The sequence below is a fragment of the Acomys russatus genome, chromosome 1 (assembly GCF_903995435.1).
Source record: "Acomys russatus chromosome 1, mAcoRus1.1, whole genome shotgun sequence".
NCBI classification, from domain to species: Eukaryota; Metazoa; Chordata; class Mammalia; order Rodentia; family Muridae; genus Acomys; species Acomys russatus.
In genome coordinates, this window is record NC_067137.1 from 13,942,525 (window position 1) to 13,968,706 (window position 26,182).

Here is a 26,182-nt window from a genome sequence, read left to right on the forward strand (position 1 = left end):
TCCCCCGCATATATCACACCAGGTCGGTTCGCAGAGGCCTTCTTTTTTCCTTATAAAAGCTTCAGAGTGATCCATTATAAGTATTAATCATAGTTTCTCTAGCTTGGACATCTAGTTTTCAATCTTTTGCAGCTGCAAGAGCTATGGCAATGTTTAGGCTTTGAACTTTTTCTTTCTTTTTTCTTTTTATGTTGTAGAGGAGTTTATTAAATGAGCATGAGAGGAGAACGAAATGGAGGGGGGGGGAGAGAGAGAGAGAGAGAGAGAGAGAGAGAGAGAGAGAGAGAGAGAGAGAGAGAGAGAGAGAGAGAGAGGAGACAGAGACAGACGGACAGACAAGACAGAGGGAGAGAGGAAGAGGAAAAGATGGCTTTGAACTTTTTAAAATCTACCTTATTTGGGATTCTTTAATGCTTATATCTCCCTTCCAACATATCTACCCTAGATAGGAGAGAAAAAAGGTTAATAGGAACGGAAGAAATAGACCCTTTTTAAGACTCAGTTCCTTGGAGTGATTCCACTGGCCTAGATGACAGAATTCCAATAGACCACCTAAAGAGCAAACCAGCAATTCATCGAAGGTGACTGCAACCACTGGAACCCAGAGCAGCAGCTGGAGCCTGGAGCAGCTGCTGGAAAAGGGAGCAGCAGGCAGAGCCTGGAGCCTCAAAGTGTTTGCTGGAGCAGTTCTCTGTAGGAGCGTTTTGAAGTGGAGTGATGAGCAGGCAAGACCAAAAAGCCTCACCTCTTGTTTTAGGAGATATATATATATCTCCTCTCAGAGCAAAGACCATGCCCTGCAAGAGGCACTTCCTCTTCCAGAGGACAAACATCACCTGTTCTCTCGCAAGTCTGTTTCCAGCAGAAAAACACCTCACACCCTTACACAAGTGTGTTTCACATCCCACACTTGGGGTCAAAACAAAAACATGTTAACAATCACTACAGCAATGGACAGACAACTTTGGGCTTGCTGTGTTGCTGGGAGTTAGAGTCTTTTTTTTTTTTTTTTTTTTTTTTTTTTCGAGACAGGGTTTCCTCTGTGTAGCCTTGGCCATCCTGGACTCACTTTGTAGACCAGTCTGGCCTCGAACTCACAGCGATCCGCCTGCCTCTGCCTCCCGAGTGCTGGGATTAAAGGCGTGCGCCACCACGCCTGGCTCTAGAGTCTTATTATTGGTGCTCAGATGTGTCCATGGAAAAAAATTGATCCAGCATTTCAAAAATGCAGTGTTTTTTTTTTTTTTTTTTTTTTTTTTTTTGTGGCTGCTGTGCGTTCTTTTGTGTAGGGTCACATCGATTTGCATCCTCATCTATTGTTTTTTAAAATTATCTGTATTACCTCTATTATATGTGTTATCAGTAGGCCAGGCTAGCGATCAATTAAGACACAGACATTTGTTATATTTTAAAATAGCCTTAGTTAACCTGGGGCAAGGCAGATATCAATCCTCTAATTGCTTTCCATAGTAGGGCCTCAGGCATGGGATTCCTGTCTCAATCCCATGCCATCTGCTTCTAATAACTTCTATCAAGCTACCTCCCATCCATAATCCCATATACTTGCTCAGGTTCTTTATCTGGGCCGAATTCTCCATCCACGCCGGCCATGTGTTTCTCCTCCAGCTAACCCATGGCGGCCTTCCTCTCTTCACTTCAGGTCTCTCTCCTTTCTCCTCGTGGCCATCCTTTTTCCTCTTTGTGGTGGTCTCTCTTCTTCTTCCCAGAATTCCTCTCTCTTAGCCCCACCTATCTCTTTTGCCCTACCCAGGTGGGATGGCTTTTTATTAAGCAAAAGGTAAGTCAGTAATTAGCATCAAAATACATCAGACCATCCCCCAACACTCACCAGCAATGTCTGAGAAGAGTGTTTTTCACTCCTTCGCCAGCATAGTGTAATCATAAACTTTTGAGTTGGTGCCAAGTTGTGTTTGAAGTAGCTTCTGTTTGTCATTTTAATATTTCTCAGATGAATAAAAAGGACATTTTTTACATGTTTAAGGTCCATTTTCAGAAAATCGCAGTGACTTTGTGGATGTCTTCTGCCTACTTTTATCCTATGGAAATAGAAAAAAAAAACCTCAAGTTGCCTATTTGGCATTGTATCATTTGATGTAACTGATTCTAACTGAAGGCAGAACAATAGCATTTTTGTGGATTATCCATGAGTTGCACCATGTAGACATCTCTGTAAGCAAGCAGGGCACTGGGACAGTTGGGATGGCCGTAGGAGGTGTCCTGTTTACCTTTCAATACAACGTCTGCCACTTTGGCGGGTCAGTTCACACTGGCAGCACTGCAAGCACACAGCTGTGAGCACTCACCTCTCAAGATTACCTTAAAGACTTGATGACTTAACCTGTAAAGTACTTTAAACAGTGCCTGCAACAGTCAGCATCCCATAAACATAAAGTCATTTTCTCAGTCTGCTGACTTGATCCCATGAAAATGCTGTAGTCTAGCACTGTGGAGTCTGGAAGTTTAGATGCATTAGGTGAACCAGTAAGGCGACTAGAATTTTAATTCATTTACTCATTCGCTAATTTACCCATTTGTACACCCCGCAAGTGTTTATTGGGGCTCTGCTGTATAGCACGCGCTGGTCTCCATGCTAGAGGCACCACAGCAAAGACTGACTTGGTGCTCTTGCCAGTCGCTTTGTTGCAGCAGAGGGGCTGAAACCCGTTCTGTCCGTCTGTTTCATCACTTGCATCTTCAGCATCCCAGGGCAAGATTAGTGCGTGAAATCAAAGAAGGAAGGAATGAGTGACCGACCGGAGAACGAGACAGAGAAACGGAAAGAAGAATGGCAAGAGCCTAGATTGGTAAAAGGCCCGTCAGCTACAGCTTGGACTTCATCCAAATCCTGTGGATTGATCCTGTGGCTGGGTGAAGAATCCAGAGAAGAAAAACCCTTGTTAACAGAGGGGCTGTGGGAGATGCCGTGGGAGATGCTGAGGGTCTGAATGGAGATGCAGGCTGGGGCGGTTCCGGAGAGGAAGTCAGTCAGGGAAGAGAGTCAGGAGTCACAACGGACAATTTAAGACTTGGGTGGACAGAGGATATAAGCGAGAGAGAAGGAAATCTGGGATGTGTCTCTGGTTTGAAATTGAAGACAGGTAACTAAGAGAAGGCGGCTCTTTAAACTTGAGTTTGAGGTGATGTGGGTCGGTGTTCATTCTCACCTGAGTTAGGTGGAGGCAGGAGGTGTGGATCTGACTGGGACACTGTAGCCTATGAGATCTCAGGGTCTGATAGCAGCGCCCCTTTGAAGAGCAATTGGCAAGCGGCGCAGCTTTGGGAACAACCAACTTGCCCAGGCTATGGGCACTCAGGGCCACATAACTGTCAACAGTAGTCTTGGCCTCTTCTTTCATGCCCAAGGTAGTAACTGCATATAGCAGAGCGTACAGTATTCAATAGTTATCACATAGGGAGACCATGAAAGAAAATCTAAAGCCCTGTATAGTGGTGCACACCTTAATCCCAGCATTCAGGAGGCAGAGGCAGTTGGATCTCTGTGAATTCGAGGCCAGCCTGGTCTACAAAGTGGATTCCAGGACAGCCAGGTCTGTTACACAGAAAACCCTATCTCGAAAAACCAAAACCCTAAACCAAAACCAAAAAACCCCAAAACCCCAAACAAAACAAAGGGAGAAAAAAAGCAAGCAAGCAAGCAAGCTAGCGAGCAATCAAACAAATCTATTATTAACAAGCACCTGGCTAGGCTACTCAGGGCACATGGAACCAGAAACCTTTAATAAGCCCCTCTGGGATACTGCCCTGCAAGGTTTGATGCCACTAATGCTTTTTAATTCGTGGAATTAAAGTTTGCGAAGTTCAGGTTTAAGAGATCCGGACAGGACAGCCACTTGGACACCTGGGCTCGCCACCTTTATCAGAGAAAAGGGAATTTCTGAAGCAACCGTGGTGTGTCCATGAGAAAAGGAACCGTGTTTCACGGATGCCTCCACAGGTTGACATTTCTGTTATAAAGTTTTCCGAGCTTTCTACATGATGTCACTGGATCCCCACAAGGAGGTTCATCACAGGAAAGGACCTGTTAGAATTCATTCTCTGATCAGAGCGCCCCCCCCGCACCCCCCCCCCCGCCAGATACGCATTAGTTAAGGGGGTAAACTCGGCTCTCAGAGGCAGATAGGGAGGTAATGCAAACAAATTGTAGGATAACGATGAAATCCTTTCTGTGCAGGGCAAAGAGACTCCAGGCGCTAGCTTCGCAGGGGAGAGGGGTGCGGATCAGAAAGCAAGGAAGCAAAGGACGCGAAGGTAACCTCACGTGTAGGGCACGAGTCAACGTTAGAGATGTGACCAGGATTGGCAAAGGAGGGACTTGGCTCTCGGGAGATGGCTTCTCCGCCCTGCGGCAAGAGGGGTGTGGTACCGAGCCCGGGAAGGTGGGGTCCCCCCCAACTCTCCCTAGAAGCCCGAGAGCTGCGGAGCCTCGCGGCGGGCTGGCAGGGAGGAGGCGGAGCGAGGGCGCGGATGGGCGTGTCGGGGACGCGCAGGGTGGCGCAGCTGGAGGGCGGCGCTAGGACCCGCAGGCCGCCCCGCCGGCTCCCGGGAGGTTGATAAAGCGGCGGCGGCGTTTGACGTCAGTGGGGAGTTAATTTTAAATCGGTACAAGATGGCGGAGGGGGACGAGGCAGCGCGAAGGCAGCAGCCGCACCAGGGGCTGAGGCGCCGGCGACAGACCAGCGACCCGAGCGTCGGGGTTAACCACGTCTCGTCCACGACCTCCCTAGGTATGGGCCTGCCGGGGCGGAGGAGGCCACCGGGGGCCGGGAGACGGGGAAGGCCGCGTCCGCTCGGGCTGGCGGGCACCGGTCGCTCGCCCGGGGTCGGAGACCGCGGCCGGCTGGGCTTGGTTCTCGCCGCCGCCGCGTCCGCTCGCGGGGCCTAGCCTCAGCCGCACCCTGCGCTCCGCCGCGCGGCCTGGGAGGGCGGCGGGCGGCGGGCGGCGGGCTCGGGCTCCCGCAAGCTGGCGGGCGAACGGGCGGCCCGGCCCCCTGCCCGCCGCCGCCGTCGCGTGGCTGCAGCGGTGTCCGCCCCGACCCGAGGGGGCGGCCTTGAGCTGGGGCCGCGCGGGACCGGGACGCCTCGAGGTCCGCAGCGGTGCCGGGGTCGCTGCCCTCGGTGCCTAGCGCGGGCCGGGAAGGGACGGACGAGCGGGACGCGCTGGGCCCCGCGGCGTGGCGGTGGCGGAGGACGCGGGAACCGCTGCCACCTGGCTTGCCAGGTCGCGGAGCTCTCCACACACCCTTCCCGGTGGGAGCCGCAGTCCGCAGGCCAGGACTCGGGCCCCGGGCTCAGGGTCCCGAGCTGGTGGATCCGGTAAACTCGTTCGCGCGAGTTGTGCTCGAATTGGCCAGGGTTGGAAGTAGTGTTGTCGGCTTAGGTTGTCAAACTGGGCTTAGGAAGCCCTGGGGCTGCCGGTCATTGGCTTCAGGCTGAAAGTGTCTGGTGTGAAGTCACCTGATCGGTCGTCGCTCCCGGGTTTTGCTGAATGTGAGCTCCCTACTTTCTGTGTGTGTACATGGCGCCCCTGCCCCCTCGAAGACGCAGTTGCGTTGGCTGGCAGCGTGGTGTTGTGTGTTGCTTTCACTCACAGCACCCCTATTTTTAGGAGTTTAGCATTTGATCTTTGAACGTGGTGTGAGTTGAGCGCACGGAGTCTTTATTGAGATTGTGATGGTGGCTAAAGGCATAAAGTTTTTCAAAGTCCTAGAAATAGTAAAAGCCTACGATTAGATTCGCGAGGTCAAGATAAGAGTATAGTCAACACACTGAATGTGAGATTGCTTTCATATTTCCTTTTCCACAATCTGATAAAAGTTTTACTGGAGGAGATTTTAAACATGTTTTGATTAAAAACTTAACCACACTTTAGAGATTACATGTCATCATTCATAGAAGCTGTTGGACATATGTCAGAGGTGAGGATAAATTAGAATTTTCCAAAGAGCAAAAGTAAAGAAAATGAACTTTGTTACCCGTCGTCAACTACAAACACTTGTCAGAACTGTTTACAGTTGGAAATACTCTCAGAGAGGCTTTTTCTTAACTTTAGTTGATGGTTGAGTTTAAGAAATTAGTTGTTTTGGAATGCCTGTGTATGTGTGTGTGTGTGTGTGTGTCTATGTGTGTCTGTACAGTTTGAGATGCAGTGTTGAAATACTTTATGTACTCAATAGGAAAAGCATACATTTGATTCAGTCACGGTTAAGAGCATATTTTTATTCTGTTGAACACCGAGAAGAGACAGGACTGTTGATAAGTAGTGCTTACCAACAGTTATTACCTGTTGTTGTCCGCTGCTCATAGATACCAGTCTTTATTTTGGTGGTCGCCCTGTGGAGGACTTTCACTTAATAGCCGTTCCCATCAAATGACTTTAAGACTGCCCTGCACCTGCTAATTTGCCTCTGAGTCACCTGTTACTGTATTGCAAACTAAATTATGTGCTTGTGTGAACTCTTGTTTAAAAAAGAAAAGAAAACAATCCCAAATCTTTTCCCTCCATGTGTTGAAGATCAAATCGAAAGTCTTCCAAATACTAGGGTAAGTGCTATATGTTACATTACAGCTCACCTCCAGAATGGATTAGGATGTGACACTCAGTGAAACAGTATCATTGACCTTGTAAGTTGACAGGGTTCTGTAAGGGCTCAGTCTGTTTGATAGAGTGCTTTTAAAGTTCTGTGGGATTCTTTTTTATGGGGAGGGGAGAAAAAGCTACATTACAGTAAAAGGATATTTATTATAGGGAAATAAGTCAGAGAAAATGAGACTAGCTGTAGATGGCGTCCACATAGGTGTAAAGTTTTTCAGGATTTTTGTTTGTTTCTTTTTAAAGATTTATTTTAAAAAATGAATGCACAGGTGCATGGCACAGGTGCCCACAGGGCCGGAGGTGTCAGAGGTGTCACCTGGAGATGGAGTTATGGGTGGTTATGAGCCATTTTATGGGGCTACTGGGAACTGAACTTGGGTTCTCTGGAAGAACCGCTGTTGTCTTCACCACTGAGCCATCTCTACAGCCTGCCCGCCTTTCCTGTCTTCCTTCCTTCCGTCCTTCCTGTCTTCCTTCCATCCTTCCTTCCTTCCTTCCTTTTGGGTGGACTTTGTTATATAACTTTATGACAAATTTTCTGATTATTCCCCAAAATAAAATTGTTAGACCTTTTCTGAGATCATACCTTTCCACAGCTGGAACTAAGCGGCTCCTGGTGGTGACCGAAGGTCAGCCAGTGTGATGATGCTGGAGTTGAGGACGGTTTTTAAACTGTGAGACATACTTAAAAATTCTTGTTTGTGTTCAGTTGGGACGTCTGTTTGACAGACAAATGTGAGCAAAGCCTTTTGAGGCAAGCTAGCCAAGTTCAAAGCCAGAAATGTTAGGGGAAGAAATAGGAACTCCTTTTTTTTCTTTTTGCAAAATTACCAATTGTGTTTCTACAGCGAAACAATTTTTATCTCTCCTTTTCTCCTTAAATGCGGTGGTATTCTGATTTTGTAGTCATTTGAGGTTTTTAAAGCCCAGGTGTGTTAATTCATAGAAATTGGCTTTTTTTTTTCCTTTCTTTTCCTTTCCTTTCCTTCTTTCTTTCTTTCTTTTTTTAACTTTCGGGAAGATAGAGTGACTACAGAATAACTGAACTTGATCCCACAATGAATTCATTTCTGAAGTTTTGTTTCATCTCCTTTTTTTTTGTCACTAAGATGTGGAATAGAGAGGACGATCTCTGTTGTTTTAAGTGTTGTCAGAAGAAAGCACCAACCTGAGCATTGCGAGACAGTCAGGCGCTGTTTGGTGCCTACCAAAGCCCTTTAGCCCCCTGCACTTTATTTGTTAAAGGCTCCCCTTTTGGGGGAGGGAGTTCAGTCACTATTCCCACTAAAGAGCGGGTGTGCTGTTTCTCCAGTCACAGACTTCTCAGATACTTGATCCGCTCGGGAGGTGGGGCCCCCCAGTGGACTGCCACATGTGATTAGAGGTGACTGAGTAAGGCTTTGCTGAGTAAGTGAAGTTAAAGGCAGATGGGAAGGCCCACACGTGCCATGTCCAAGGGAGAGCGCGGGCAGGGCAGTAAGTGGGCCGAGCTTTCTGGTTTGCTTGTGGTATGCTGCTTAAGATTGAGCCAGGCCCTCGCCCACAGAGGCAGGTGCGGGCTCAGACCTGTCTACTACCTTCGCTGGACATGGAGTGAAAGGAGGTGGGCAGAGGCAGGTAGTGTAGAAAGCAGAGACGCCTGTGAAGGAAGTAGGCAGTACAAAGCCCAGATTGCTGTTTAACTTGGGTTTTTCATGCAGTTGTTACATGCATCTCTGTTTGTGCACACACCAGATAGTAATTTGTAGTAAATTAGTGATTTTCGCCGCCCTGGGATAAATGGCTATACAATAGTTGGTTTTATGGGCATATGATAGCTTCTAGAAATGATATTTAAGTCATGAAAGATTAATTAATAATCTGCCACTTTCTCAATGACATAATACACACTTTTGACTAACTTGTAAATAGTTTCCTGGCCAGTACAAGTAGAGTAAAGAAGATTTACTTTCTTACTTTAGTTTAATGGAGATTATTTCATAGAACTGCATCTCTGTGACTGAAACTAGTGTAGTCAGTTAGTGGTGAAAGATGGTTATCTGTGCTCTCCAGTACATTTCATCTTTTTTCCCCCCAAAACTTCCAGTTGTGACTGTGGTCTTTAGTTGAAGAGAAGGATGGTAATGTGGGGAGAAGAAGTGCATATAACTGTGTGACTTTGCCTAAGTTTTGAAGCCTTCATCTGTAGTACTCATAAGCTCCTAACAAGGCTTTTGTGGGAAGCAGATAACAGAGTATGTATTTGTTACTTTTAAAACTTATTTGTGTATGTCTTAGTTTGTTTCTGTTGCTGTTAAAACAGATCAAAAGCAGTTAGGGAGGAAAAGGTTTAGCTGGGTTATGTGGCCTGCTCACAGTCAGTCCATCATTGAGGGATACCAAGGCAGGAATTCCAGCAGAGGCCATGGAGGAACACTGCCTACTGCCTTGCTCGTTTAGCTTGTTTGCTTGTTCAGCCTGAGATAGATATATGTATTAGAGGGTATAGATGGTTGTGAGCCACCATGTGGTTGCTGGGAATTGAATTCAGGACCTCTGGAAGAGCAGACAGTGCTCTTAACCTCTGAGCCATCTCTCCAACCCGAGCCTGTTTTTATTTTTATGCCACCTATGACCACTGTCCAGGAAGGACACCTACAGTGAATTGGGCCCTCCCACATACTGCCTCCTACAGGCACTATGATGGAGACATTTTCTCAGTTAAAGTTCTTTCTTCCCAGATAACTCTGGTTGGTGTCAAGGTGACAGAGTAAGCACATGCGTGTGTGCATGCGTGCGTGTGTCTCTACTGGTCAGAGAACCATTTACAGCCAGTTGGTTCTCTCCTACCATGTAGGGTCTTAGGATCAAACTCAAGCTTGGTGGTAAGCACTCTTACTCAAGGCATCTGCCTAGTCTCATTGTGGGCTTTATTAGGCTTTGAAGATTGTGTGGGTCTTAGACATGGAACTATATGACATGTACCTTGATAGGTAGTGTATTGTTTAATCCTTTTACAAAATAGTTTAAGCATTCTAGAAATTTATAGCATTCTTGAAATTCTCTTTCTAAGAATTTTCAATCTAAAAGAGGTGTAAAGTGTTTAAATCAACTGGAGACTACTAGAAAAATCTAATGGTGTTAAGCATGTCTAATCACAAAGGCATATGGACTATTTTTCTGTAATTAAGTGGAACAAAGAATTGACCTTAATGCCAGAGGTGGTGGCACACACCTTTAATCCCAGCACTTGGGGAGGCAGAGGCAAGTGGATCTCTTGAGTTGGAGACCAGCCTGATCTACAGAGTGAGTTACAGGACAGCCAGGGCTACACAGAGAAAACCCTGTCTCAAACAACTTTTTAAAAAAAATTTTAATTTTATTAATTTATTCAGATTCCAACTCAATTGTTATCCTATCACTTGTATCCTCCTGTTCCTCCCTCCCTCCCGCTTTCACCCTATTCCCCTCCCTTAGGTCTATGAATAACAGGAACCTCCTCCCCCACTATATGGTTATACGCTATCAAATGTCATCCTGGTAGCCTGCTTGTTCTTTCTCTGAGTGCCATCAGGCCTCCCCGCCAAGGGGAAGTGGTCAAATATGGGGCACCAGAGTTCATGTCAGAGTCAGTCCCCGCTCTCCACAAAGCTGTGGAGAATGTCCTGTCCATTGGCTCGATCAGAGTAGGAGTTCGATGTTTACTACATGTATTGCCCTTGGTTAGTGCAATAGTTTGAGCAGACCCCCTGGTCCCCGATCCACCTGTCAAGATGTTCTTCTTGTAGGTTTCTAGGACCCTCTGGGTCCTTCTATTTCCCCTCTCCTATATTTCTCTTACCTAGAGTCTCAGTAGGATGTCCTCACATCTATCACAATCTCCTGGTAAATGAAGACTTTTGTGGGACATGTCTTTTGGACTAGTGCCCAATTATAAGTGAGTATATACCATGTGAGTCTTTCTGCTTCTGGGTTAACCCACTCATTATGATCATCCACAAATTTCAGGATTTCCTTGTTTTTAATAGCTGAGTAGTATTCCATAGTGTAAATGTACCACAGTTTCTTTATTCAGTCTTCAACTGAGGGACACTTAGGCTGTTACCAGGTTCTGGCTATTATGAATAAGGCTGTTATGAACATGATTGAGCATATGTCCTTATTGTGTGGTGGAGCATTTCTGGGTATATTCTAAGGAGTGGAATAGCTGGGTCTTGAGGAAGCCCTATTCCCAATTTTCTGAGAAAGCACCAGATAGATTTCCAAAGTGGTTGTACAAGTTTGCATTCCCACCAGCAAGTGCCAGTTGAATTTTTGATCTTAGCCATTCTGATGGGTGTAAGATGGAATCTCAGAGTTGTTTTGATTTGCATTTCCCTGATGACTAAAGACGTTGAGCATTTCTTTAAGTGTTTCTCAGCCATTCGATACTCCTCTGTTGAAAATTCTCTGTTTAGTTCTGAGTCCTGTTTCTCAATTGGGTTAAAAAAAAAAAAAAAAAAGACCTTAAATGACTGAATAATTTTTGGAAAAACTTAGTCACACAAAATGTGGCTCAAAAACTCTGGAGCTGTTTTTCTTCCCCCTTGTTTTTGAACAGGTGTATTTATCATGGAGATTCCTGACATGGGCCCTAAAATTGTCCTAGAAGGAACAAAGGGAGAGAGTAGAGTGGGAAGGAATTTTTAGTTTGAGTTTGTTTGTTTTTTGAGACAGTCTCTTCATGTAGCCCTGGCTGTTCTGGAACTTCCTCTGTAGACCAGGATGTCTTCAAACTCAGAGATCCACCTGCCTCTGCCTCCTCAGTGCTGGGATTAAAAGGTATGCCTCCAGGATGGCTTAGGCAAACTTACTTTTTAAGTCCTTTGTATTTTCAAATTAATTAGATTTTATCTAGTTTGAAGGATTGTTATTTGTTTGGGGGACCATTCTCTGTCTCTGTCTCTGTCTTTCTCTCTCTCTTTATGACCAATTTAATACTAGACATTTTGCTATAATGAGAAAAATCTGAGTTTTGAATATGTTCTGTTTTTGAACTGCTGCTATAATAGTTGTCCGAGGTAGAAATAGGGCAAAATGGACTTTTGTGTCCAGGTGTGTGTGTGTGTGTGTTGTGCGTGCCTCTCTCTCCCCCACCCCCTCTCTCTGTGATTCCCTTGCTAGGTGCTTATCACAGATTTTTTTAACCCTTTAACTCCCACAAAGTTACTTTTGGGCCAAAAGCAGAACTGTTATTTGTCCAAGTCAAGCAAGGAAGCTTTTTCTGGCTTTTGATTTATTCCTCCTGACTGTGTTATAAAACCTTGTAGTCATCTTGCCAGTATTAAATTTGGAAGTGGAGATGGAGTGTATTGTCATTAGTAAAAAGCTTTTAAGGAAGTAGGACCCCTTATAAAAACATGGAATAATCTTAATGTGAGCCCGTTGTCTAGGCCAAGGAAGAGCAGTGATGAACAAGCTCCTGTGTGTGTCTGACCGTGTTTCCTGTCACCTTGGGCTGGGCCTCACCGTATGTGAAGTGCTTCTGGTTGCCTTATGTCTGATCTCTTTCAGCTCTTACTCACTCATCACCTTCAATTTATCTCAGTATAGCTTTGATCTTGTCAGTCCTCTGCTCCAATTTTTTAAATGGCTGTCCTTAGGGATAATGCCCTGTATTCTCAGCCTAGCCTTCACCTGACCTCTCTGGGGACAGAGAGATGTCCTTATCTCTGGGATGCTTTCATTGACAACCTGATTTTAAATACAAAATAGTGCTATCACCAAGTCTAAGAGCTTAAGAATTTTTTAAATCCTAAAATGCATGTGATACTCAAATATATTGTTTAAAGAATTGGTCAGTACTTCATGGCAGTCTTTGGAAAAAGTAATTTACATCCACACATAATATATTTTACATTTTCCTCATCTAGTCCCATAAAATGCTTAAAAGGATTTTATGCCATAATGTTCTTTATGTGGGAACAGCAAAAATGGTATGGCATCAGTGCTGGTTGCTATGGAAACGGGGTAGATTTCAAATGGAAGATAATATGTGAATCTTAGAGAAGAAACAACTCTTTGTTTCCTCATTTGAGTGTAACGAAGGAGGTAAACTATATTTCTATACACTGCAAAGCATTTTAAGGCCCTTAGGGTAGTGTAGCCTGACAAGGGGCAGGACTAATGGGGAAAGTGTATGATTGACATTGTTAGCAAATCCCTACTGGAGTCTGAATTCCCTCCCTCCCCCCTTAGATTATACTTCTAGTTTTGTAGAGAAAAAATTAGCTTTATACGTTTCTACTAGTGTTTTTGCTTTTTGTTTTGGTAGCAAATTATGAGTTAAAATGGTTTTCAATATTTGATTGGCTAATAGCTGCTTCTCTCTTTCAATAAAGCATTTAATTGACGTTCATGTTTGTGTTTTTGTCAGTGTTCCCATCCTAGACCTCATCAGTGTGGGAGGTAAGCCCCAGTACTCCCATGAGTGCTCACGAGTGCTCACTGACTGATGGTCACCCCAGAGCAGTTGTTCTCAGTCCCGACCGTAGAACATGTTAACATTTTAAAGCACTCTTTTCATCTTTTCATGCCCCCTTTTTTGTAAGTAGAGTGGTTTAGTTCTTTGTCTCTTGTGCTTCCTATAGACTCAGCAGTTGGATTGACTTTGGTTGTATAAGAGCATCAAGCAGTCCCCAGGAAGAATGCAGTATTATAGCACAGCCTGACAACTTTCCCCCTTCTTTGGCTTTGTGTGAGCATTATTAGAGCCTAGCTGAAATAAGATAAAATGGATAACATTTATACACTGAACTTCAGTAACGTATTATGACCTTTGCTACTCCATATGTTTGTAAGACTGAGTTTTGGCATCATCTTGAAGTTAATTACAAACTCAGTTTTCAACCTCTGCCTTAGATTGAAGGAGTTAAAATATATTCATTTTAACAAGATCCTTAGATTTTTATTAAAAGTTTGAGGATGACTGTTGTAGAAGACATGCCATGACCTAGTCTCCTTCTGCCTCCGACAGCATTAGCCTAGTTGTGCAGCTTTAGAAGAAGAGAATTGCATTGTGTAATCTACGAAGTCCTTGGCGTTTAATTTTAAGTCTTGAGGCTAGTTTTTAAGCACATAGATGAGTATTTCAATGTATGTATGACCTGTCTTCTAGGGAATATATGCATACTTTATTGATTCCCAAGACATTCCTATATATAGGAAAATGCTCTTTTTTGCCTAATAAAAGCAAACTAAAAGAATTCTTTAAGAAATTACGTATTAAGGCTGGTGGTGGTGGCACACACCTTTTAATACCAACACTTGGGAGGCAGAGGCAGGCCGATCTCCTGTGAGTTTGAGACCAGTCTGGTCTACAGAGCAAGTTCCAGGACAGTCAGGGGCTATACGGAGAAACTGTCTCGAAAACCAAAATGACAAACAAACAAACAAACAAACAAACAAAGAAAGTATGAGTAACTTACAATTAAAAAAGAGCTATCTTTTTCTTTAAAGTGGGCAAGAGATTTCTTATTTGTCACTATCAGAAATTTTAAAATTATGTTTTCAAGATCCTATAATTAGTTCATGAGGAAACATTTTAAATTGAGGAATATTAGAGTTAGTACACAGTTTCAGTTTTTAAATATTTTGTAAGTGTGTGCATCTGTCTCTGTGTGTGTGTCTGTGTCTCTATATCTGTGTGTGTGTGTATGTTCACTTGAGTACAGGTGCTTGGGGAGGTCGTCTGTCTGTCTGTGGGTATGTCATGTGAGTGCAGGTTCCTGGGGAGGCCAGAAACCTTGTATCCTGTTACTGGTGGAGTGACAGGTGGGGTTGTGAGCTGCCTGCCATGGGGACCAAGTCAACTCAAGTCCTCTCCAAGAGCAGTTTGTGCCTTTAGCTCTGAGCCATTTCTCTAGCTCCAGGTTTTAATCACTTTGGTATACTTTTTCTGAAAGTTGTCATAGAAGTGGACAGTACTGATTAGAGTGCTTTTGTTTTGCAAAATGATTTTTAAATTGGTAGTATTGATTCTATTAAGAAATGAAATTGCTAAGAGGAATTAGGCACACTCTGACTTAAAAGATGCCTTGCTAAGATAAGTTACACAAAATCCACTGATTTGGTAGTATATTTAAGTGAGTATCAACAAATACATAGTTATAACCTGAAATTATAATACAGAATAATTCCTCACTTTTTAATAATTAAATTTATTTATTTACTATGTATACAGTATTCTGACTACATGTATGCCTGCACACCAGAAGAGGGCACCAGATCTCATTATAGATGGTTGTGAGCCATCACGTGGTTGCTAGGAATTGAACTCAGGACCTCTGGAAGAGCAGGCAGTGCTCGTAACCTTTGAGCCACCTCTCCAGCCGCCAATACCTCACTTTTTTTTTTTAAAGTCTCTTTGTAGTCAACTCCTGATCCTCATTGTTATATAATTATTATTATATAATAAGTTATATACAAGTATTATTGTTGTTATTATTATTGTCATTATTATTATTATTACTGTTGTTGTCAGTATGTCCATTCTCAGCTCCTGGTAAGTACTAATCTGTGATTGTGGTTTTGCTTAATTCAAGAATTTTATAAAATGAAGTCATACAGTACAATAATGTATGGAAGGCATCTTTCATTTAATATGCAAAGTGCTGTTTAGGCTTACCTGATGAAGGTTATTTTTATAAAGCTGTGTTTGTTTCTCTTCATTTACTTCTAACCTGGCTGTCACACAAATAATTGAGACTTTTATATTTCTTTATAAAGTTTTACAACACAATCTTGTAGTTTAAGTCTGTTCTTAACTCTCTATGTTATCCTGACTCCATCTTTTCTAAAATCCCCAAGTTTCTTGGTCTTTAGTTCTTTGTTTGCTCCAGATGAATCTTCTGCACCTCTCCTGCACCTCTGCCTGTAGCTGAATCCCTACTTACCTTTTCTAACTCCTCCTCCCCTGGCTGACAGGAAGTTCAGTCCTATTTTCTGCCCTGCTCAGCAATTGGCTGTAAGCTGCTTTATTGACATAACAGGGCTAGGGGCAATTGGGAGCAGAGTTTATACAACATTAAGACAGGAGATTCTCTGAACAAGGCTTGCAACCAGATATGGGTGATACAGAAATCTGACTTGAATCGCACATTAGCCTTATATCTACACTTACTTGCGTTTTTAATGTATCTGTTTCTATTCATGTATATTTGTACGAGTATGTATAAACCCATTTTTTGCATTGCCAAGAAGCAGTTTGTTTTATGGATTTAACACAGTTTATTTACTTTGTAGTAGATGAACTAACATTTGGGTTGTTTCCAGGTTTTAGGTATTATGATTAAATCTGCTATAAACATTTGTGTTTAAGTCTTTTATTGTCATATGTTCTCACTTTTTTAGCTACCTAGAAGTAATTGCTGACAAGTACTTAGCTATATCTAAGGTATTGATGTTGGTCTGGTAATGTTCTGCAGTAGTATTTTGCTGTGGTGCTAATTTATATTTCTCTAACACCCAATAGCATTGTGTGACTTTTCCTGTACCAGCTTACTGTCTGTGTATCTTCTTTCAACTATATGATAGAAATGTCTTGTCTTTTTAAAAATAGTTCTTAAGTAAGGGTTTCCGTATATTCTGAGTATTAGATTCTGATGCCTACTTTTGAGGGATATTGGCTTATAGTTCTGTTTTCTATTGTTGCCTCTGTCTGGCTTTGATATCAGTAACATTTTTGGCTTCACAAAGTGAATTGGGAGGCATTCCTCTTCTTTCTCTCCTAGAACATTTCTCTATAGAATCGGTTTTATTTTTTTCCTTAAATGCTTGGTATAATTAACTAGTGAAGCCATCTGTACTCTCTTTTGTTTTTAGTTTTTCTGAGACAGGATTTTCTGTGTAGCCTTGACTGTCCTGGACTCTCTTTGTAGATTCGCCTGCCTCTGCCTCCCCAAGTGCTGGGATTACAGGTGTGCACCACCGTGCCCGGCTGTATCTGCTTTGAGGACATTCAATGGCTTTGATTTTAAAGTTGATTTTTTTCAGTCTTTCATACTAGTAAGCACCTTTTTTGTCAGCCAGATGTTAGTGAATTTTATTTTTCTTTCTTTAAAACAATCTTTTATGTGTATGAGTGTTATGTCTGTGCACCACGTTTGTGCCTGGTGTGTATGGAGGGCAGAGGAGGGTGTTGGGTGACCTGCAACTGGAGTTACAGGTGGTTGTGAGGCCTCTTGTGGGTGCTGGGACTCCAATCCTCCTCCTTTGGAAGAGCAGCCTGTGCTCAGACCTACAAGCCATTTCTCCAGCTCCTGTAAATTTTTTAGGTAGGATTCTTTAGGAAATCTATTTTGTTTTGTGTTACATGTTATTAAATCTGAAAATAAATGATGACTGGAAAATATTTGGTAGGCATTTATTAAGAACAACTAAAGCACATTGAACAATTGTTGTGTTGTTAGTGCTAATGCAGCCTCTTAAAGGAACTTTCTCAGTAGATTGGCAAATTGATAAAGGTGTCAAAAATCCTTGTACAGTTCTAGGAATAGAATAAAATAGCTTAGGGTACCCTTTCTCTGGTAGATTTTAGCAACCTGGGAGGACTACATTATTTTAAACATTTGAGGATTTTCTAATTATTATTAACTGGTTACTATTTTTCTTGTTAATGTTCTAAAACTTCATATAGACACCAGAGAACAAATATTTTTCTTCTATGATTCCCTCTTTCCCCCACTTTGAAGGTACTTTATTGATGAATTCGTTTTAGTAAGAGTCTAGTAATTTAGCTAAATATTCTTTTAAACCAAACAGTTTTGGTTTGCTCTTTTTTTTTTCATTGTAGCTTAGCATAATGCATTCATTTCATGAAGATTCTTATTTTGTTGATGATATTCTCAACTTGTAATTCCCTTTAAAGTCTTGGTAACATTGCCAGAAAACTCCTCAGTATATTTTATGGCACTTGTTAATCATTTGTTTACCCCAGTCTCTTATACGTTGCACTAAAACTTACTCCTTCGAGAGCTTGCTTCACAGTATGTATGAGTTTTAAAGATTGCAGATTAAAGTATGTTTGAAAAAATTGTTTTGGTTCTAGGTTTGCTGGTAGGCATCCTATCATGTTTCCCACATCATTAATCAACCTGTCAGTTTTAACAGAACTGACTGGTGATTACACTGACCTAGAGATCCACTCCCGCAGTGAGGTCGCGCTGTTCTTCACAGCTATGCTTTGCTGATGTTATTGGCTGAGTCTGGAAGATAACTTATGCCCTTTCTGTTTCTTGTTTTTCACAGTTTAAAATAGCATTGTACATTTCCAGAGTGACAATTTGGTTACTTTTAAACATTTGACATTTAAAGATTTAAATTATTATTATTATTACTATTATTATTATTATTATTATTATTTAAATTGAGAAGACAAAGTAAAAAAAATCCAACCTTTGAAGAAAATTTGTGCAAAGAAAGCAGCAATATGTCTTGGGCTAAGGACAGCTTCAGGATTTTAAAACGTAGTGATTTTTTAGCTTGGCATTAACAGTGTTTAGACTGAATTCAGAGTTTGTAAGTTTCTAAAAACAAATATGGTGGCATTTTCTCTTTCACTGTTCATTTTAAACTCAGCTCCATTTTTCTTTTGGGACTCTCTTTTAGCCGCATGTTGCGCCACACTTCTCTGAGACTTAACGCTTCCGGAAGACTTTTACCCTGCTACTCAGATTAGTTCCTTGTTTTCAAGGTCATCAATTCTTCTGCCGCTTCCCATTACTTATGTTTATTTAGAGAATATTTTACTTTATTATATTATTCAGATCTAGTTTTTATTTATTAATGGTGGTGGTGTGTGTGTGCATGCACATGCTCACACAGAGGCCAGTGGTTGACATGTCTTTCTTAGTTGTTATTTTCCTTAGTTTTGAGATAGGGTCTCTTCCTGAACCCTGAGCTCATGGTTCCTCTAGGCTGGCTGGGCTCTTGGTATTGCTTGCCTAGTGCTGGGGTTGCAGATGTGTGCCTGCTATTTTTAATGGGTGCCAGAGATCCATACTCACGTTCTGATGCTTGTGCGGTAGTGAGCATTTTGTGTTTATTGCTTTGTGCGGGTATCTGGGTATGAATGTGGTATAGGTGTGTGTGTGTGCACAAACATGATTGGAGGCCAGAGATTGATGTTAGATGCTTATTTTTTTTGAAACAGGATCCCTTATTGATCATATTATATTGTTAGGCATTATGGAGTCTGGATTTTTACAGCTTTTGTTGTAATAAATTAAAATTTATGATCATTCAGAATTGATAAATTAAGGTTCACCTTGATGTTGTAAATTCAGAAAACTGAGAAGGACCCTTCTCATTGTACTGTTTCTCTTGTGTGTGCTGTGTGTGGGCATACATGTGTGAACTGGGAACTCACGGACTAGACTAGTCCTGCTGGCAGGACACGCAGGAGTCCTTGTGCTTCCCACTCCTCGGCTAGGATTACAGGTGTGCATCGTGTCCTGGGCTTTTTATGTTGGTGCAGTGGATCTGGTCCTGTTCTTGCATGAAAGCACTGTGGCCGACTGAGCTGATTCCCCAGCCCCTGCACTGCATAGTTCAGAACTGCACCCTACAGATGTTTTCAAGTCCTGGCTCTAGGCTTTGTTTGGATTATCTTAGGATCTTGTTTGAAGACAAGATCTTTACTTCTGATTTAGGATTTTTCTAGTGTTTTAGCTTGATGCTTGATGTGTAAGATCCTTCCAGTCTGTCACAGCCAGAACTCCAAAGGGCCTGCTCCTCTGGGGGTGGTTTCCCTTCCAATCCTGTATAGCAGGTTTCAGGTGAGCTTTGTGTAAGGCTGTGTCCCCAGCACCTGTGAGGTTTGTGGGCCCTGCTCCAGGGCTGTTGGCTGCTTTTGTCTAGTTCTGAGCCTTGAAGTTTCCTGCTGCTTTAGTATCTGTAAACTCAGTTCTTCACACTGTAGTTGGAAAACTGTTCCCTCCCAAGGGATTGGAAATGAGCATAGTGCTCACTTGATGGATTTCCTTCTTAGGGAGTGCTGTTATGTGCTCCATGCTGGCCAGTGTTTGTCGCAGAGTGCCTGTGTCACACTGTTTACTTTTTGTTACTTTAAGTCTCCAACTCCTCGTGTACCCAGCAAAGCAAAAGAAAACAAAGCAAAGAAGAATTTAGGCTGATTCCTACTGCTTTATCTGTTTTTTTCCTCACTTAATTTTATGCTGGTTTACAAGTTATTCTTAGGGGCCAGGAAAAAGTTCAACAGTAAGTACACCAACTGTTTTTACAGAGGATCTGAGTTCAGTAGCCAGCACCCACACCTCGTGCGTTCCAGAAACACCTGCAACTCCAGCTCTATGGTACTTACTTGCATATACCCATATTATACACAGAAAACTCCCTCCCTCCCTCCCTCCCTCCCTCCCTAAGATAACAGAAGATCTTAAAAAGCACATATCAGTTATTGCTAAAGTTTGGTTCATTTTCCAGTTTTGAGAGGCTCAGTATTTTTCACTACTAGAAGTAGGAAACAAACTTGTACATATTTGTTTACACTTTTATTTATTTCCTTATAACAAGTTGCTAGAAACACAGGTCTTAAGGTATAGTCTCTTCAAGGCTACAATGAGCTCATGAATGCTTAGGTGATATAGTAAATGTTAAGGTCCAAAAAGTCTTTAAAGTACCTTTATTGTAATTTTGTAGTAAGTGGGCTTACTATTCTTGATTTGGTAGGATCCCTCCAAGCTAGTTGTCGTTTATTTATGAAATATGTAAGAGTAGGTATAAGATGTCTAGTAATATGTTTAAATTTTACTAAGTATAACATTTATTAAGTATTAAACACCTGGCATTTTAAAGATTATTTTGTGTGAGAGTGAGTGAGTGAGTGGGGTGGGGGAGTGGAGAACAAACACATGGGCTCACACAATCAGCATTGCTTGCTTGTAAAAGGTCAGAACAACTTTAGGGAAGGTGGCTTGCATTTGCTTCTGTCGCTTCCTAGAATTGAATTCAGGTTGTCAGGCTTGTGCAACAAGTGCTTTTCCTCACTGAGCCACTCCACTGGCCTAGCATCTGGTGTTAAGCATCCTGTTAACTATCAGGAGACAGATAGTCAACAGGATGCTTGGTGATGCACACATTCTATGAAGGGAGAGACAGGAGGCACGCATAAAAATGTTATAGCTACTGAAGGGTGGGGTGGGGGCGTGGGCTGGCGGGGGAGCCTGTTTCAAAGTGATTGGACAGAGGCTGTAATTTTAGATGAGGGAGTAGTCCAGAAAGGCCACACAATGGGAATGACTGCCGCGTTGACACCGGGAAGAAGGAGATGTGATGCGGTGTAAATTTCTAAGTCCAAAACAGTCTGTACAGAGGGAGCTTCTGTACAGGATAAGATCCTAAGGTGGAGAATAGGTCTGTTTGCTGAGGGGACCAAGAAGGCTGGATTGCCTGGTGCTTTGGGGATAGACAGGAGTGCTGCAAGGTGAAGGGAGAAGGCAGAGGCTTAGTCACAGGACTCTGGAGGCCATGGTGAGGCAAATAAGGATTTTTATTTTCTTATTGTTTCATGTATTCTTTGATTAAAGCACAGTGAATTTTATTAGTATTTTAGCTGCTTAGGAGGGAATACATATAATAAATACATATTTACCTAAATATTCAAATGATAGATTAAAAGTAACAGAGTATAGGGACATTGGATTTGACAAGGGGCCTTAGGGGACTTCTTGTTCTTGGAAAGTTACATTGAAGTTGAAACTTGGGACCTATGAGTTGATTAGGGCTTGACGTGGGGAAGAGTGCGTGCTACTCCATGCAGACCAGCACCGTGGGTCAAGAAAGATCTCAGCAGTGTGAAGACTTGGAGGAAGGCTGCCTCAGTTTACTGAGGGAAGAGTTTCACCAAGCGGCAGCCGGAGAGATGGGCAGCAAGAACAGTTTGCAAGACAGATTTTTAACTGAGAATAATGAGCAGATTTAGAGATACATTTAGTTGTCCCTTGAAGATTAGATTAATTTTGGGGAGGGGAGCAAGTGTGTTGATAAATATAAATTTAAATATGACATCTGAGATTAAAAAGTAGTGAGTGGAACAAGTATGATTAAAGGACAAGGAAAAGGGGATGTGTGTTCAGGATGGCCCTGATTTGTGCCTTACCAATGAGTATGTGGTGAGGTTAGTCTATAGCCACTGGAGTGAAAGTCACAATAGTATTTTGGCATTTTAAAGTGTAGACGTTCCTGTTGGAATATTTTAAACTACTTCCACCTGAGTAGCAAGCACTCACAGTGCTTACTGCTTACCACACTGTTTAAACTCATTTGATACTGATGACAACCGTGAGGTGCACATGTACGTGCCACTTACAGGTGGGACAGGCACAGAGAAGCTCTCGTGGGGATCTGGGAATTTTACCTTCTCCTTCTGGTTAACCACTGATTAACTTTGTAAACTTTAACCACACAATCTGCATACTGTTTTATCACTTACCTGGTCTGGTCTTTCCTAATGATTTCTTAACTTGGGATTTTTAACTGTCTGTAACTGTCCTGAAAAGGTATTCTGTGAATTCAAGTACCTTAATAGACTGCAACCAAGTGTTATTGAAAAAGGAAATGACAATGCCTTCTTTAATCAAATGTTGATTGCTTTTACTACCAAAAGTTTGCCTTTAAATTTGCTTGCTGTTTGTGATCTATTATCACCACTCAAAGCACATTTAGTGCACATAAAATAAAAAAATTAATGTTGTTTATTTGGCTGTACAGTGTTAAGGGTGCCTTGCGTATGACAGGAAAGGCAAATCAGATAAGCAAAGCTAGATGTTTCCTTCTGTTAAAACAACTATTACTAGAGATAGAAGTGCTGCTCTGTGGATGGTGTTTATATGGATAATGGGCTGTTTCATTGTTGACTAGTAATGCTTTACTACTAAGTAAATTGGCCCTTTTCATGAGGCAATGGAGTGTCATTGCATGGAGCACAGTAGATATCAGAGGGCTCCTTGGAGTGGAAATTGACAGGTGGAGGACAGGCTCAGGGAGTGTGGCTTACAATTTTTGGTCTAGGAACATTGATAAAGTCTCTAGTATTAACTTAATTACTGCATGGGACCAGGAGGTGGGTAGAGAAACTGAGCAAGGTACATATCAAAAGTTATTAGATATTTTTAGCTTTTCAAAGAACAGAAAACTACACTTTGGGCCGTTGTTTCCGTTTATATTTTCTGTAGTTATTTCTCCACCATTATTCAGTAAATTTCCTTACCGTATTGAGATGTGGTGAACAAAGAAAGGGTCCGGTTGTTTATAGGAGCTGCCTGTTTTAAAAGCTGTGGCTGTGGTGCTTGAGAAAAAGCCCCAGTGGGATCTCAGTGGCTACTTTTCTTCACTAAAATAGTCTTGTGTACCTTGCTTTGGCAAGAGAGCTGTAGGTCTTGTTTGAAAAATTCAGGACTTGTTTGCTTTATTGGGTCATATTTAGATACTCCTTAGAACCCTAATTTTACTTTTCAAAATCCAGGAAGAAAAATCACAGCATTCTATCTACTTAAATCTTTGTGCTGTGGAATAATTTTCTAGGCGATGAATACAAGAAATGTTAGACTCTAAATTATCTGGTGAAGTTGATTTTGCCAGTGTCTGTATGCCTAGCTGCAGTGTTCTAAAGTCCCGAAAGGTGTTTGTGGAGTGCTGTCATTAGAGAACAGCGATTGCTCCTAGTTAGCTGCTCAGTCGGCTTAACTGAGATAAAGGGCCTAGTGTAGTTGCTTCTCTTTCTATAAAATGGAAAATCTCACTGATAGTGTTTGTCCTGTTATAGAAGAATTCAAAATCCAAGGAACTTTAATATCACTTTTTAATAACTATCTCAAATGTTCTGTAGAGAGGGGGTATTTCAAATATTGTTTTAGGTGTGGTCCTTAAGGAGAAGTTAGTAATGTAGAGATTAAAGTAACCTGTTTTCTTTCTTTTTAAAATTCTAGGTGAGGATTATGAAGATGATGACCTAGTAAACTCAGATGAGGTTATGAAGAAACCATGCCCAGTACAGATTGTTCTTGCTCATGAAGATGACCATAACTTTGAGCTTGATGAAGAGGCTTTGGAGCAGATATTGCTACAGGAACACATACGGGATCTTAACATAGTCGTGGTGTCTGTGGCAGGAGCTTTTCGTAAAGGGAAATCATTTCTCCTGGACTTCATGCTTAGATATATGTATAACAAGGTGAATAGTGTCTTTTAAACTGACCCCAACTAATACAAAACATTGCCAACCAACCTTTAAAAAAAAGAAAAAGAAAAAGACAGAGGCCACAATTATATATTTTAATTCTATCTTTCAACAAAATCCCTGATTATACCATGAAAGATCACTGAGGTACTGTGCTCATCTCTTTACCTTTGTTATTTCTTTACACTTTTTCTGTTTGTGAATGAGGTAGGCAAATAGAGACCTTGTAAAGTAAATCTGCGTTCCTTACATCATCACTTGTAGTGCTAAAGGTTCAGTTCTTTAGAGTGGCTTCCATGCTGCCTGAGCCTCATGCCTTCCTGTAAGTCAATGTACTAAAGTTTTTGATTTTTTATTTGAGAATATGCTTTGCTCTTTGTTGAATCTTGGCGTATTCATGGCTGATCTTTTCATAATGTACTTCTGAGCTTGTTATGTGCCCTTTCATGGCTCAGGTATTTTAACTAATGATGGTTTTTAGTTGTTCATATTTTTTTTTTTTTCTATCTGGTTTACTCTCTCAGGAAAGGTCTTTTCTTGATTACATAACTATCTTCTACCAACAACGTTCTTAGTAGGCATACTTTGCATGTTTGGATAGGTACTTTCCCTCCTACACAGTCTCACTTTTAGATGGCGTGAGAGTTTTTGTTTTCTTCCCTGGAGAAAAGTGGAGGGAAATGACTCACTTTTAGTCAGAATGCTCTTTAATAGCTAAAAGTTGAGCAGAGGGAACGGGAATTTGACAGGGAGCAGGAGGAAGGTTTTGGGGATTTTTAGAGTGGGACACTAGGTTAGGGTTGCTTTACAGGGATCTTTGACATTCAGAAGCTACAGGAAGACACTAAAGTAACATTTAACTGAATTTTGTAATTATCTAAACACCTGTCTGACTTCTGACCTTCATAGTGCATCTGGCTTAAAATGAGAAAGAAGGTAAACATTCTCATTGGTTTTCCCAGGAAGCATTGCAGTAAATTCTTTCATAGGAATCTCTTCAGGCATTTTTAAATGTACCTGAGCATCAATAATGTAGTTTGTATTAGTGAACATTATGTGTGTAGCCATTAAGAAGGCTTGTTATTTTAAAGTTTACCATTAAGACTCATTTCTGAAACACTGAAATGTTTGAATAGTGCCATATTACTGTTTTTTACTTTTTAATCTGTGCACTTGAAGGCAATAAAGATCTTCCGCATTTTGAGGTTCTCTAATTCCTTAAGCTAGCTTTTTTTATAGAATACCTTTGTGATCTGTGAACTGCAAATACCTTTGATTCTAAATAGGTCAAAAGCAGTGGAGTGTTGGGAGGGGAAGGAACCGTAGATCACTTGCTAGGAATAATAGATAAGTTTCACCTTAAGCGACATTCTACCTCTGGGTAGTCAGTTACCGTCTAGAGGGAAGAGACATCTCTCATTTATTATGTGTTGCTGCAGGAAGTGCTACACTCACAGAATGGTCTGCGTAAGGTTACATACCTATATCTAGTGGCTTCTAAGTTGGAGTAACGTTCTTCAGTGTCAGAATGTTTCTCTCTCTGTATGTACTTGCATATATAATAGAACACCTGATAGAAGTCACCTTATTTTGTTAATCAGAATTGGATTAGACTGTGTCTGGTTTTTAATTTTGTTTATAACATACTGATTTCTCGGTGGTGGGGTCATCCTTTTCCTATGAGATGTAGGTAAAGGAGAAATGACAGTCACTTTATGTGCTGTGAGTTACAGAAGAGAAAATTAAGTCATGCAGCCAGAGTCAGAATTGGTGGTGGCAATGGGAAATGGTTGATTTTCCTCTTCAAAGTATGTGTATACTCTCAAGTGCTTTGCAGAATTCTAATTTGTTTCTACTGATAGTTCAGATGTATACATTTTTTTTTTCTTAAAAAATAAGTATGATTTACAAACTGAAAGACATCAATTTATATTGTACAGTTTGATGAAACTTTATACATGTATCTACATCTTCATGACCACCATCCCAGAGTAACTACTATTCTGAGCCTTTCTGGCTTTGGAACTCCAGCGAATGAAGTCACGCCATAGATAACTTTTTTGCCTTATTTCAGCAATTTTGTAACTGTAAGATGCACTCATGCTTTTGCATGCAGCAATAAACTCTTGTTCTTTTACTACATGATTAAAATGTGTTTACTTACTCATTAATCTGTTGATAGATACTTAATTTCTTTGACCTTAATAATTTTTAGTCTGCTGCTTGTATGAATCCCATTCTTTGGAAATGAAGTAACTTATCTTAGAGTTAGTAGGAATTGTTAGAGCAACGCTCACTAAATTGCAGTTCTAGGAGTCAGTTTTAAAGGGAAA

General features: G+C 41.7%; 1 protein-coding gene across 3 annotated transcripts in view; it reads left to right on the top strand.

Annotated features, from left to right (window-relative positions):
- Nucleotides 1–4,601: 4,601 nt before the first annotated feature.
- The window catches only part of Atl2 (atlastin GTPase 2), a 48,748-nt gene continuing 27,167 nt past the window's right edge, over nt 4,602–26,182 (top strand). For all 3 annotated transcript variants that reach the window (XM_051165396.1, XM_051165356.1, XM_051165428.1), the window contains exons 1-2: nt 4,602–4,766; nt 23,599–23,843. In XM_051165396.1, the coding sequence (XP_051021353.1) occupies nt 4,649–4,766; nt 23,599–23,843 (363 nt within the window). In that variant the 5' untranslated portion in view covers nt 4,602–4,648. The remainder of the gene's footprint in view (nt 4,767–23,598; nt 23,844–26,182) is intronic.